Below are 11,754 nucleotides of genomic sequence, written 5' to 3' on the forward strand. Positions count from 1 at the left end.
CCCCCCCACTTCCCCGGCTCCGGTCGTGGGCCGGAACCATGTCGCAACCCAACCGCTGTTGCCGCCCGGAACGTGCTCCAGAAACGTGTCACCGCCTGCCTGAGGAGAGCTGGGGCGCGCAGCTGCCTGCCAGGAACAGGGGGACCCTCCGCTACCGCTATCGCTTTTGTTTGAGAAATCATCCCGTATTTAGAACCTCAGAAATGATACTCAAGAATTAGTGATTTTTAAAATCATTATTATTACAAAATAGAAACTCGGGCTGGACGTTTTCTACTCATATCAGTAGTGCCGGGTTTCAAAACAGGCAGGAACATGACAGGACCTTTCTGGGAGACAAATCACCCAGATACTATTTTAATCAAATTAACGTGGTATTGTTTGCAAGGCTATTCTACAGAGCATTAAGCAGCCAGGCTGTGATGCTTTTATTCAGACTAGGCAATATCTCACTACACTGGTAAGCTGAATTGACTCCATCAATATTCAGGATGTTTGCCTGGTACAGTCTGGCCCTGTCTTGGGGACAAAGAGAATCCTGTTCATCTTTGCTCCTTTGCTTTCATTAGCCATGGTTTCTCTTTATTCCTTGACATTTTCTTCTCTATCTTTCATGCATTTCTAGCAAGGCCAGACACTCATTTTCTAAACCAATGAAGGACCCTGCACGCTGGACCTCGCTGCATCATCCTGCTTACCTCAGGGTTGCACCACAGGCTCTTCCTCCATTGTCCCCACACCATGGGATTCTGCTCTCTTGTTTCTATAAATTCCAGTTCTGTGATTTTTTGTTTGTTTGTTTGTTCCCATCTTCATTCCTTGTTGCTTTTATACTCTAATTTGTGGTTCTTCTTTGTAATGCATCCCGGATCCTATGACAAAGATGCCATAAAATTACAGTGAAGGATATGGGTACCAGATTATGCTGCTTACCCTGGGTACCATCACTGACATATTTCAGGGAAAGACAAAGATATCACTCCCGCTTTCCATGATAGTCTACCAAAAAAAGCAATAACCAGAAAAATCTAACCAAAACCCCCAAAAGATGACATTTCATCTAAATCCTGCAAGTCACAGAGCAAGAGAGAACTACATCCTTCTTTCCAGGAGGGTACAATAGCAGGAACTCCAACCTAAACTGTTCAGCATATGCCAGATGTGTCTGGAGGATTACAGAGAAAGCAAAATGAGAAGAACTTCATAGCGCACACAAAGTACTGTCACACCTGGTTTATGTCTGGGCCACCACAATAAGTTCCCTGTTCTGAAGGTTCAGTAACCTCTAGAAAACATCTTTCCTTAGTGTTGTGATTCAGTGGATTATGCCTGGGACTAATCCCAGGAATCTTTCTAGATTTACACTTCATGCTGACATTAACCTTCACTGATTCATAGGGCAAGTCTCTTCTCTACGCTTCATCTCCCTTCCCTCCCCACAGTCATCTCTTCTTTGGACACTACTCAGAGCCACAGATAGAAAATGTGACCACAAGGTGAAGGTGGTATTACAGAGAAGAATCCCAAATATCTGGATGACCACCATAAGATCAGAAGAAATTTGCCTCGATTAATGTTACCACTTGTCCAGAGCTGGGAACATCTGTTCTGGAGTTGTAGAGAAGGTGACACTACAGGATTGTGTCCAGGACCAGTGTCACCATAAGGTAAATAGATCCATTGTTTCCACAGGCTGTGTTGAGACACAGGCAGTTCCTGAATATGCTGCAAGCTTCCTATTGTGTTATTTTCTCCCTTCTAACAAGACAACTTCTATCTAAATGCTAAACATTGATACATCTCTCCCTCAATAAACAAACAGTATGATGTATACACATATATCTATTTCACACACTTTCTTATTCAATCCCTTTTTAACCAGGTACTGAGGCACAGTAGAGATACTGGGAAAGAAAAAAAAAGTATAACCACAAAACCTTCTGTAATTCAATGGATGTTCAGCCACAGCAAATTTAATTGACCAGTTCTTTTTTAAGGATTCCAGTCAATCAGAGTCATTACCACAGGCCAAAGATAACAGGTGAATAAAGGCAGAAATCATCATTTAGCTGATGCAAGTATAGTAATTTCATTGCTATAGTTTCTGGTGCCAGGGGAAAAACGTTGTCAGCAGTCCTCCGGGCTGGATTTGATGCCTCTGCTGTGGCCCATCGCTTGTGTGGCTGGTGAAGAACCAGATGGTTATCTGAGTGCATGGACTGAAGTCAGAGCATCCACAGATCCCATTGCTCTGTCAAAAGCAACAGGAAGAACTTATCTCTGTAGTTTTTTTCCACTTCGGACTGTGTTAAAGGCAAGGAAGAAAAAAAAAAACCCACACCCACCATCTTAATTTAGCTGAAGACAAACCACAGCTCTGATCACTCAGGTGAAATATCAGCCCCAAGCACAGCTAGTTTCTCCACACAGTCCCAGATCATCATCCAGCTCCTCATGTGTTTATGCGACAACAAAACCACTACAGAATGTGAGAAGCCTGCCGTATGAGAGCCACACGAGGCAGTAGCTACCCTGGCCTTGGACTCTTCCCTGGAAAACCACAACATTCTCATGGCTCCTGCATGATTCACATCGTCAAATCCAGCTCTTCCTTGTGGCCTCAAAGCCCATTCCCTCTCCCCACCTCACCCCCACCTCTCTTTCCTGCTTCTCCCCCGGCTTTTTCCCAAGCCATCTCAAGTGGATCAGTTGCAGGAAACCTGCTTCCTCTACAACCCTTTTGACCCTGGGTAGGGTGAGGAGTTCCCTTTCTGATACTATGCACAGCCCTCTGCATGAAATTTACCTTTTTGCGCCCATTTAAACACCTAACAAATTCAAATTATTTTGCCTCAGTCTGAAAAGGAATAGAGACAGCAACAGGCAAGCGTTCACGTTGCCCCAAGAGAAGGTGGGTCACCTATGTGAGAGTATGTCTAAAGGACATAAAAAAAAAAGATTTAAAAGTACCCAGACTCAGGTGGATGAACAGAATGAATCAAGCGACTCCTGCAGGTTACTAATGTAACCACAAGGCTCCCGGGGAGGAGGGGGGGGGGGTGTCTCGACCTTGAATGACCTTCAAAGGGAGGCGGGTCCACATCCCAGAGGAGTTTCTCTTCTCCTCAGGCTGCTTTCTGGGAGGGAGGATCAATAGTATTATTAAACCGAGGGTCAGAGGTACTACACAGATGCCCATTCTCCCCCAAACTCACACCAAAAAAAAAAAAAAAAAAAAATTAAAAAAAAAAAAAATCACTGTTCCCACATTACTTTTTAAAGACAAAAATGCATTTTTAAAAGCTAAAATGTAAAGAGAATATTCCACAATTATAACCAAAAACAAATTTAAGATACTACTGACACAACTACAATGAACTCATGAATGAGGAAGAGAACTGTTGTGCAAACCTGTTTGTGTCCAGAATTGATGAGAAGAGAATCAAAGTTTTCAAACATTAAGTTTGGGTAGCTGATACTTTGGTCTCCTACAAACACATTTAAGGTCAAAACATTGAGTGTTAAGTCTGAGGCTTATAGCCAACAAAAGACACCGTTTGGGGTATGTACTAGTCTGGCAGCTTAACAAATTCTCTCTACTACAGTTTGAAAGCCCACGTGTCTGGACATATTCACCTAGAAACTGACACATTAGAGGGCTCACTCCAAAAGTCACAGAGACGCTCACCGCAAGCTCTTCTACCAGGACAAGGAAGTTCTCTCAATCCCTCCCTTGCTTCATCACACCCAGAACACGAACCCACCCTATTTCTTTTTTACACAGATGAAGACACCCATGTGAATAGCCAACTACTAGTGCTAGGCCTTGTGCTCCAATTCAGCCTGCCAGACAAAGCACTGCATTTTTGAAGCTAAAGGCGTACTTCTGCCAAAAGAGAAAAATAACTTTAAGCTGGAAATGAGATTTTTTTTTCAAATCTGCACCTTAAAAGCACTAACTTCACAGAATTTGAAATCAGATATTTTCCACGAATAAAATTACCTGTCAAGCTCTTAGAATTGTTTACCAATTTTTACTTAATACAGCCTGTCCGAGATGCATCCTGTGGCTATCTGAGGTTTGATATGAACCTTTCAATAAAGAAATTATTTTGTAATTATTAGAATCATAGAATCACGGAATGGTTTGGGTTGGAAGGGACCTTAAAGACCATCCAGTTCCAACCCCCCTGCCATGGGCAGGGACACCTTCCACTAGACCAGGTTGCTCAAAGCCTCATCCAGCCTGGCCTTGAACACTTCCAGGGATGGGGCATCCACAGCTTCTCTGGGCAACCTGTTCCAGTGCCTCACCACCCTCTCTGGGAAGAATTACTTCCTGATATCCAATCTAAACCTCCCCACTTTCAATTTAAACCCGTTACCCCTTGTCCTGTCACTACAGGCCCTTGTAAAAAGTCCCCCCCAGCATTCTTGTGGGCCCCTTCAGTTACTGGAAGGTGCTACAAGGTCACCCCAGAGCCTCCTCTTAGTAGTAGTTCAGGGCTTAAGCTCCTACTTAGCTACCAGCAAAGGTTGAAAGATACATTTAGAAACATGAAAACAAGAACACAGCACCACTTTGGTTAAAAAAAAAAGTATGTATTATTTATAATGTAGCTATTGCTTTTATTTTCTGAGGTTCAGCATACCTCCATCTTCCCCCATGGCCAGCAAAGAACCTCCCCCCCTTCCATCTACATGCTAGTCTGAACAAATCACAAGGAAACCAGGGTTTTGATACACTGAACATTTATTGTCTTTCACAAGACAAAAGGAAGTCTCCCCTGCCAATGAAAAGCCATCAAGATGACCATAAAGGGGACAGGGTGCAAAATTCCAGTGTACAGTACACGCAACAGATTACCTCCCTGACTACCCTGGAAGAAGGATGACTGATCAATCTCACTGCAACTAAAAAAAAAAACCCCAGGATTATAAAATATTTACAGAAAAGAACCGGACAGCAAGTAAGAACTGGACAGCCGTATGTGTATGAGACGCTGCTAACACTCTCCTGGTTCCTTAAAAACCTGTTCCACTACCCTCATCAGAGCGTTCAGGATGTGCAAGGATTCAGGCAGAGCATCGTCACCCCCAGCTTCAAGGCCCCCCTCCACAGAGTACCATTGTCTCCCCCCAAGGAAGGGGGAGGACTTGACGGAAGCAGCATCGCCTTCTCGACTGTAGTTGCCTTCCACCAAGCGGACATGCCAGCTGGGAAAGTAGGTCCCAGCCGCACCTCACCTGCAACCGTCTCTTACTCGGAGCGTTCTGGCAAGTTAAACCCGTGGGTAGGGAACCATTCCCTGTCACACCAGCCCTTTCACTGCTTGCAGGACCCTTCCTTCTCATCCCTCCGCAGTGGTCTGATCTGTGTTCAGAGGGGCAGGAAGCTGACTAGGGCTACGACAGGTCACAGGAGACCCTCCATTTCCTTCATGAAGGCTTCATACACATCATCCTTTGTCTGTACAGAGATAGGGGCAGACGATCCAGCCTTAGGGGCAGCTTTGGTTAACGGGAGAGCAGGCTCATCATCCTGTTTTCTCTGGGAGGCAGCCGAAGCCCCTTTATTCTCCCGGCGCACTCGCAAAGCAGTGGGCACAAAGCGAGTGATCTCTGCCTTGGGGTTAGTGATCTGCGGCTTGGCACTGATGGTGGCCGTAGCTTTCTTCTCAATGGTGGCCGCGCTGGTGTCATCCGCCTTGGGGCGCTGAATCAAGCTGGGCGGGGCACTCAGTACCCCAGGATTTGGAATGGGAGCTGGTGGGAAGAGCCCAGGCGGAGCAGGTCCTAATGGAGGCACCAGGGGTGGCCGTAACATGCCTGGACGAGGAGGAGGGATACCTGTAAGAAGAAATGAAAGCATGAGCAGACTCCATACCTGGAAGTCTTCAAAGTATTTGGCCAAACGCGTGCACAGGCTCAGAAAGCCAAGAAGGAAAAACAACACACAAAAATAAAACCCAACCAACAAGATGCAGTAGCACTGTCTTAAAAAGACCCCAAGTTTTCAACCCTGCACCAAATGCTGGGTTGAAAAGTTGCTGATCCTCAGACTTCGGAAGCTACGGGAGGCTGTGTACTGCTCCCTTTCAAATTTTAAAGTTACAGTCTAAAAATAAAGTTCCTCAATGATCCAGCCCACTGGAATTTCAGTCTCACCAGAAATAAAAATATCCCTATCTCCAACTCATTAAGTGGAGCACCATTACAGCACCCTGGGGTTATTCAGACTGTCCAGCAGAAGCTTGAACAACTCTGAAATTCCCTTCTTGAGGACAGGTTTCTTGCTACCAAACCACACACAGCAGTACGGAACTACTTGTTGTTATTCCATAGAAAAATACACAGCACAACACAGACACACAGACAGGAACAAAGGCAAACTAGTAACAGCTTCCACTTCCCAGCTTGCTCACCACAGCAAACTAGGAAAATAACGCAGGGAGAGACTTGGCACCGGAGCAAACAAAATACTTGACCTGGTGGGGCAGGAGGGGGCAGGCGAGGAGGCGGCCCACGTGGAGGAGGACCTGGGGGCAGACCTGGTGGGGGGCCTGGGGGAGGGCCAGGCGGTCGCCCAGGAGGAGGACCTGGTGGTAGAAGTCGAGGTAAAGGCCCACGCAGCCCTGGTAAGCCAGGAGGTCTCAGGAACGGAGGAGCTCCTGAAAGCATGCACACAAACAAAAAAATTCAGTTCATGGTTAAGAAAACCCTAAACTTATCCCCTCAGCTAATACTGAAGTTCCTCAACAGGAACTTGAAAACTGTTCCAATGCTAGCCAGCTGCAGATTAAACAGATCTTCCCCCACCCCCCAAAAAAACCAACCCCAAACTCTCAAAAATAGGCAGCAGTTTTTAGACTTGGAGGAAAGTTTCTTCACGATAGTCAATATCTTCTCTCACCTGTAAAAAGGGCTCTCCCCCATGTAATGAAACAATAGCAGAGAACAGCTACTGAGCTGAGATTGTTAGAATTTAAACAGCTGAAAGTGAAAGAATTTTTGGTTCCGGCTTTTGGTTGTCCTTCTGGCCTGAAAAGTACATAGTTCTACTCTATTTAAAAGTAGCTGCTTTGAGGCATGAGGTTTCCCCTCCAGGGGATATCAGAAGCAAAACTGGGGAGAAGACATTGGAAAGAACTTTTCTCTTTCTCTGCTCCCCTTGGAAGAGGGGGAGCGGAAATCACATTGTTAATGTACTCATATAGAATAAGATATGTTCAAAATCACAGTATATACTGCTCCTCACTATAGTCCAACTACTGATCTTTGCAAAGTAAGTATAAGAACCCAAGAGACAGATTTATACACTTTTTTACATTACAAAACAGCTTGTTGCCATTATTCAGTTCAGCTGTATGGTAACTCCACTAACTTACAGAAAAGAAACTGTCTCCCACTAAATAAAAACCCTTTAAGTGTTTGTCCTCAAAAAAACCCCCATACACTACAAAAAAATTATCTACCCCTTTGCTAATAGTCTCCAGACAGTCTATTATGGACATAAATTCAAATTTTGCACTTATTTGATGCGAGGATAGTTTTCTCCCCCAACAAGACTGAAATTCATTCAGGTGGTAGAACGGTAGAAGCCTTCACACTACGGCTTGTTAAAAACAAAACCCAAAATCCATCACAGCCTACAACTAGGTAGTGACTCCCAAACCCCTTTAGGATGTCTTTTTCAGTCGGGTGTGAGGGGAACAACACAAAAAGAAAGTGGACACAACACCGGAGAGGCACAAGGCACATGCCTTGCTCTTCACACTCCAACTCTGTCTCCACTGCTGCCTGCCAGCGCGAGTGCTAATGAACAAGCCAATGCCCATCAGGCTGCCTACAGCTACAGGAGCCTGGTGCCTCAGAAGCATGAGTGCAGCCACAGACTGACCACAGAAGAGAGCACACAGGTCTCAGCAAGTACCCCAGCAGGCTCCTGTACCTCCTCTGCAACACGTTCTGCATCGTCACAACTCCCCAGGTGACACCCTGTCTGTAGCACCGAGAGCCTGCACCCTCTAAACCAGAGTAAATCAAGTGTTCACCTGGTGGAGGACCAGGCGGAAGGCCGGTGGGTGGGCCTGGGGGCCGCAGGGGAGGGGCCGGCGGTGGTCCTAGTGGAGGTGGCCCAGGCATAGGAGGGGCCTGTATCTGATTTGGAGGAACAGGCTGTGGAGGTGGTTGCTGCTGCTGTGCCTGGGAAGTTGCAGCAGATGACCCCGTCTCTGCAAGAGCTTCCTCGCTGAGTTGTTGCTGCTGCTGCTGCTGTTGCTGTGATGCCTCTTCAGACTCTGAATCCTCTTCCTCCTCCTCCTCCTCTTCTGAATACTCCTCCACTTCTCTCCCTTCTTCGGGAATTTCCTGACCTGAAAACGGACACATACTTATAAAAACCAGTCCACAGGTAATAGCTTTGTGAGCAGAGAAACTTGGGCACACAAAAGAAAGATAAACCTTACTTCAAAAAAAAGCAAGCTGACCACACTTTATTGTTAAAGAGAAGATGAAAATAAATAAACCCACAGTTCTAAGTAGTGCTCTGCCACCAAGAGCTATGTGTTCTTGTGGGAGCTGAAACTTCTACCACCAACCTGAACTGCAGCTATTCAATCTATGGTCTGTGGGAGTTTGCAAGAATAAGGGGGAATAGGGACGGGACACGACCTCAAAATTAATTATGCCCATTTCCCACAAAACTCTGGCACTGTCGAAAGACACTGGAGTGTCTTTTGAAAACAAAGAAACATTAAAAAGGAATCTTCATTCTATTGATTAACTTATTTCTGCAACAGGGTATTTTTAGGGAGTATGTGTGCACACAGGTTACAGGCTGAGCTGATAGACAATGTCACCCTTTCTTTTTCACCAAGAGGTTCATTTTTTCATTTGAGCAATTGTTGAAAAGTTAAGCAAGGTAAGATTCAGGAGAAAAAAAATTTCCAGTACATCAAAAAACCCCAGTACAAATTGCTACATTAACTTCAACTCTGCTATGAAAGACACACGTATTACAAGACTGAAAATAACTTTTAAAACCCCAAATACCTAACCATTGCTTATACTGTTAGCAGATCTTACATTATAAAACATCTACTCTCTAAACTGAAAACTGTGCAAACAAGGTTTCTCTCACCAGAGAAACCTTAACTGGAAGCCTAATGGCATATCTCCACATAACACATCCGTCTCACTCACCTGCCATTCGTAACATCATGGCCTGGAGTGGAGTCAGTTCCTTCATGTTCTTTTTCTTCTTTCGCGACTTCCCAGGCATGTCTGCAAACCGTACACTATGACCTGGGGAGAGGAAAGCAAAGAATAGGCAAGGGTGGTGGGAAGATCATGACAGAAGTCAGATAGATTTAAGTCTTCTACCTGGTATGGTTATGGTTAATGTACCATTCTAACATAATGATGCTCCTTCCAGAAGAGTTAACACTGGTGTTACTGATTATCTGAAGTTTTGCTAACCTCGTATTCACTACCAATTGGTCTCCCCCAAGCAATCAAGAAAAAAGTATTATGCAAAAGCATTAGCAGTATGAAGTTTAGTTGTCTTAGTTGTTCCAGTCACTGGAGAGTGAGTATATTTTAGACCAAGGCTTAAATTTTTGTAGGGTACCCTGACAATTCAATACACTTCACGTGAAAAATGGTTGCAAACTTACTAAGTTAACCCAACTATTAAAAAAAACAGGTCCATCTGAAAAAGATGCTTCACTTCCAGATAGTTTCCTTCTGCTCCATTAACTTGTAAGAATTCTTCAGCTGCAATTCAGGTGAGTTAGAACAGAGATGGCTAAAAAAATTCTTTCCCTCACAGTCAGGAAAAGAGAGACCACCTCTGTTAAGTAGTGGGTTTTTTAACAAAAAAAAACAACCAACCATCAAACCCCAATCTATAGCTTCCCAGCATACCCGATTTCTTTTCTTCACCACCTTCCCTCTCCTTGTCATTGTCACGATGCAGGAAGTCCTCGCCTTCACTGTCTGCATCTGACCTATCGCTGTCACTATCATCGCTACTCTCATCATGCTTGTCTTGATCCATATCCTCAGGATAACCTTCGTCTTCACTGGTGCTGGACATATCGTCATCATGCCCTCGCTGTCCTGCAGGAAGCAAAGTATTAGGAAATACATGAACTCCATATACAAAATATTCTGTCTTTCACACCAACGTATGCCTACAGTTAAATAAATCCCCCTAGCAACAGCATGGACATACTGCAAACCCTCTACTCTTTAGCACATATTCTTAAAGAATATTTTGGAGACTCTATTAATAACATTTCCTATTAACGAGCTGGTTAATTCAGACAGCAAACAAGTGAAGGCAACTCCTACCTACAACTCGTTAGTCCATTTCTATACAGCAACCACCCACCACTGAAACACCCGAGTGCTTTCTGGTATGCAATAAAGCTGATCTACCCACTCACAAGAGTTTCTAGGGAAGACAGAGGAACTGTGTTAAAAAAAAGGAGCTAGGATCTTTTACCAGATCCATACCCAGGCCTGGTTTGGATTTTTTGGAGTTGGGTTTGGTTGTGTGGGGTTTTTTGCTGTTGTTGATAGTTTCAGTTTGTTTTCTGTTTGGTGTTTTTTTTTTTAATGGGAAAACTTCTCAGAGAAAGTTAAGGCAGGTTTTCCAGGGTTGGTTTTGGGTGTGGGTTTTTGTTTGTTTGAAGGGATAATACAGACAACGTTTCAGCAGTTATAAGACTACATGAGAAAATGTCCCATCTATGCAACATCGTGACAAAACAAGTATCTGAAAGTTGTAATTAAAGTTTCAGCAGTTGAAAACACAGCTGATAACAAAATTGCAGGCATTACAAAATATACTAGAATCACCTCAGAGGTACAATCACTGAAGAAAAGTCCTTCAGGTAGTATTAATACCCATACTGCCAGAGAACACCTTGTCTAGGGCAGACTATGTTCATGACAGTACAAGCCCTAGCAAAACAGAGATCAAGGAAAAACCCAGACAGCAACAGGAAAGTCCTTACCTGCTTCAGAACTGTAAGAAATATCCTCTTCCCGCCTTCGAGGAGCCATCTCCAAGGTGAAACCCACTTTACGGCCATACATCTGTAGGACTTGAGGTGGGGGTGGCCCTGGAGGAGGTCCAGGGGGCTTCCTGCCTGGAGGTAAACGTGGGACACCAAGCCCAGGAGGAGGAAGTACAGAAATGGACCGAACTGGTGGTCTGGAAATAAGAAATGAGAAACACATGAACACAAATAAAACCAAACACGAACCTAATAGAATTGTTTAGCCTTCTCATCACTGCTCACACAGAAGCCTTCAAAGAAACATGAACATCCATGAAGTACTGTTTGTCCCAAGGAGTTTATAACCTCATAGAAAGACATGATGGCTGAGCGTCAGACAAAACCAAGCTTCTCAGCAAGCAACTGAAGAGAAGACTGAAAAGAAAGCAAGTATTGATCCCATCACAGACGCAGAATGAAGCAACCACAAAGTTGGTGAAAACAGGAGACTACTCAGAAAGAAATAAAGAGGATTAGTACTAGGATGAGAAACCTGATAAACAAGTAAATTAGGAGCTTAAAGAGAATATACTAGCAAGACAAAAGAACACATACATGGCAATTTAAGGGTCATTTATCTTCAAAGTTGCAGGGTTTTAAATTTTACTGATATGTAGAAAGACAAATGCTACAAGACACAGTATATTACTCAAACCAATCTGAACAAAAACCTGTAACAGTAGGG

The 11,754-nt window shown here is 44.3% G+C and overlaps 1 protein-coding gene across 1 annotated transcript in view; it reads right to left on the reverse strand.

The window, feature by feature from the left end:
- Positions 1–4,996: 4,996 nt before the first annotated feature.
- WBP11 (WW domain binding protein 11) overlaps positions 4,997–11,754 on the reverse strand; it is a 10,262-nt gene continuing 3,504 nt past the window's right edge. Inside the window, exons 6-11 of the mRNA XM_010152336.1 lie at positions 11,025–11,224; positions 9,928–10,122; positions 9,205–9,306; positions 8,055–8,375; positions 6,489–6,671; positions 4,997–5,850 (exon numbers count right to left, since the gene is read on the reverse strand). Of these exons, the coding sequence (XP_010150638.1) occupies positions 5,417–5,850; positions 6,489–6,671; positions 8,055–8,375; positions 9,205–9,306; positions 9,928–10,122; positions 11,025–11,224 (1,435 nt within the window). The 3' untranslated portion in view covers positions 4,997–5,416. The remainder of the gene's footprint in view (positions 5,851–6,488; positions 6,672–8,054; positions 8,376–9,204; positions 9,307–9,927; positions 10,123–11,024; positions 11,225–11,754) is intronic.

Source organism: Eurypyga helias, unplaced genomic scaffold (genome assembly GCF_000690775.1).
Source record: "Eurypyga helias isolate BGI_N326 unplaced genomic scaffold, ASM69077v1 scaffold21085, whole genome shotgun sequence".
Lineage (NCBI taxonomy): Eukaryota > Metazoa > Chordata > Aves > Eurypygiformes > Eurypygidae > Eurypyga > Eurypyga helias.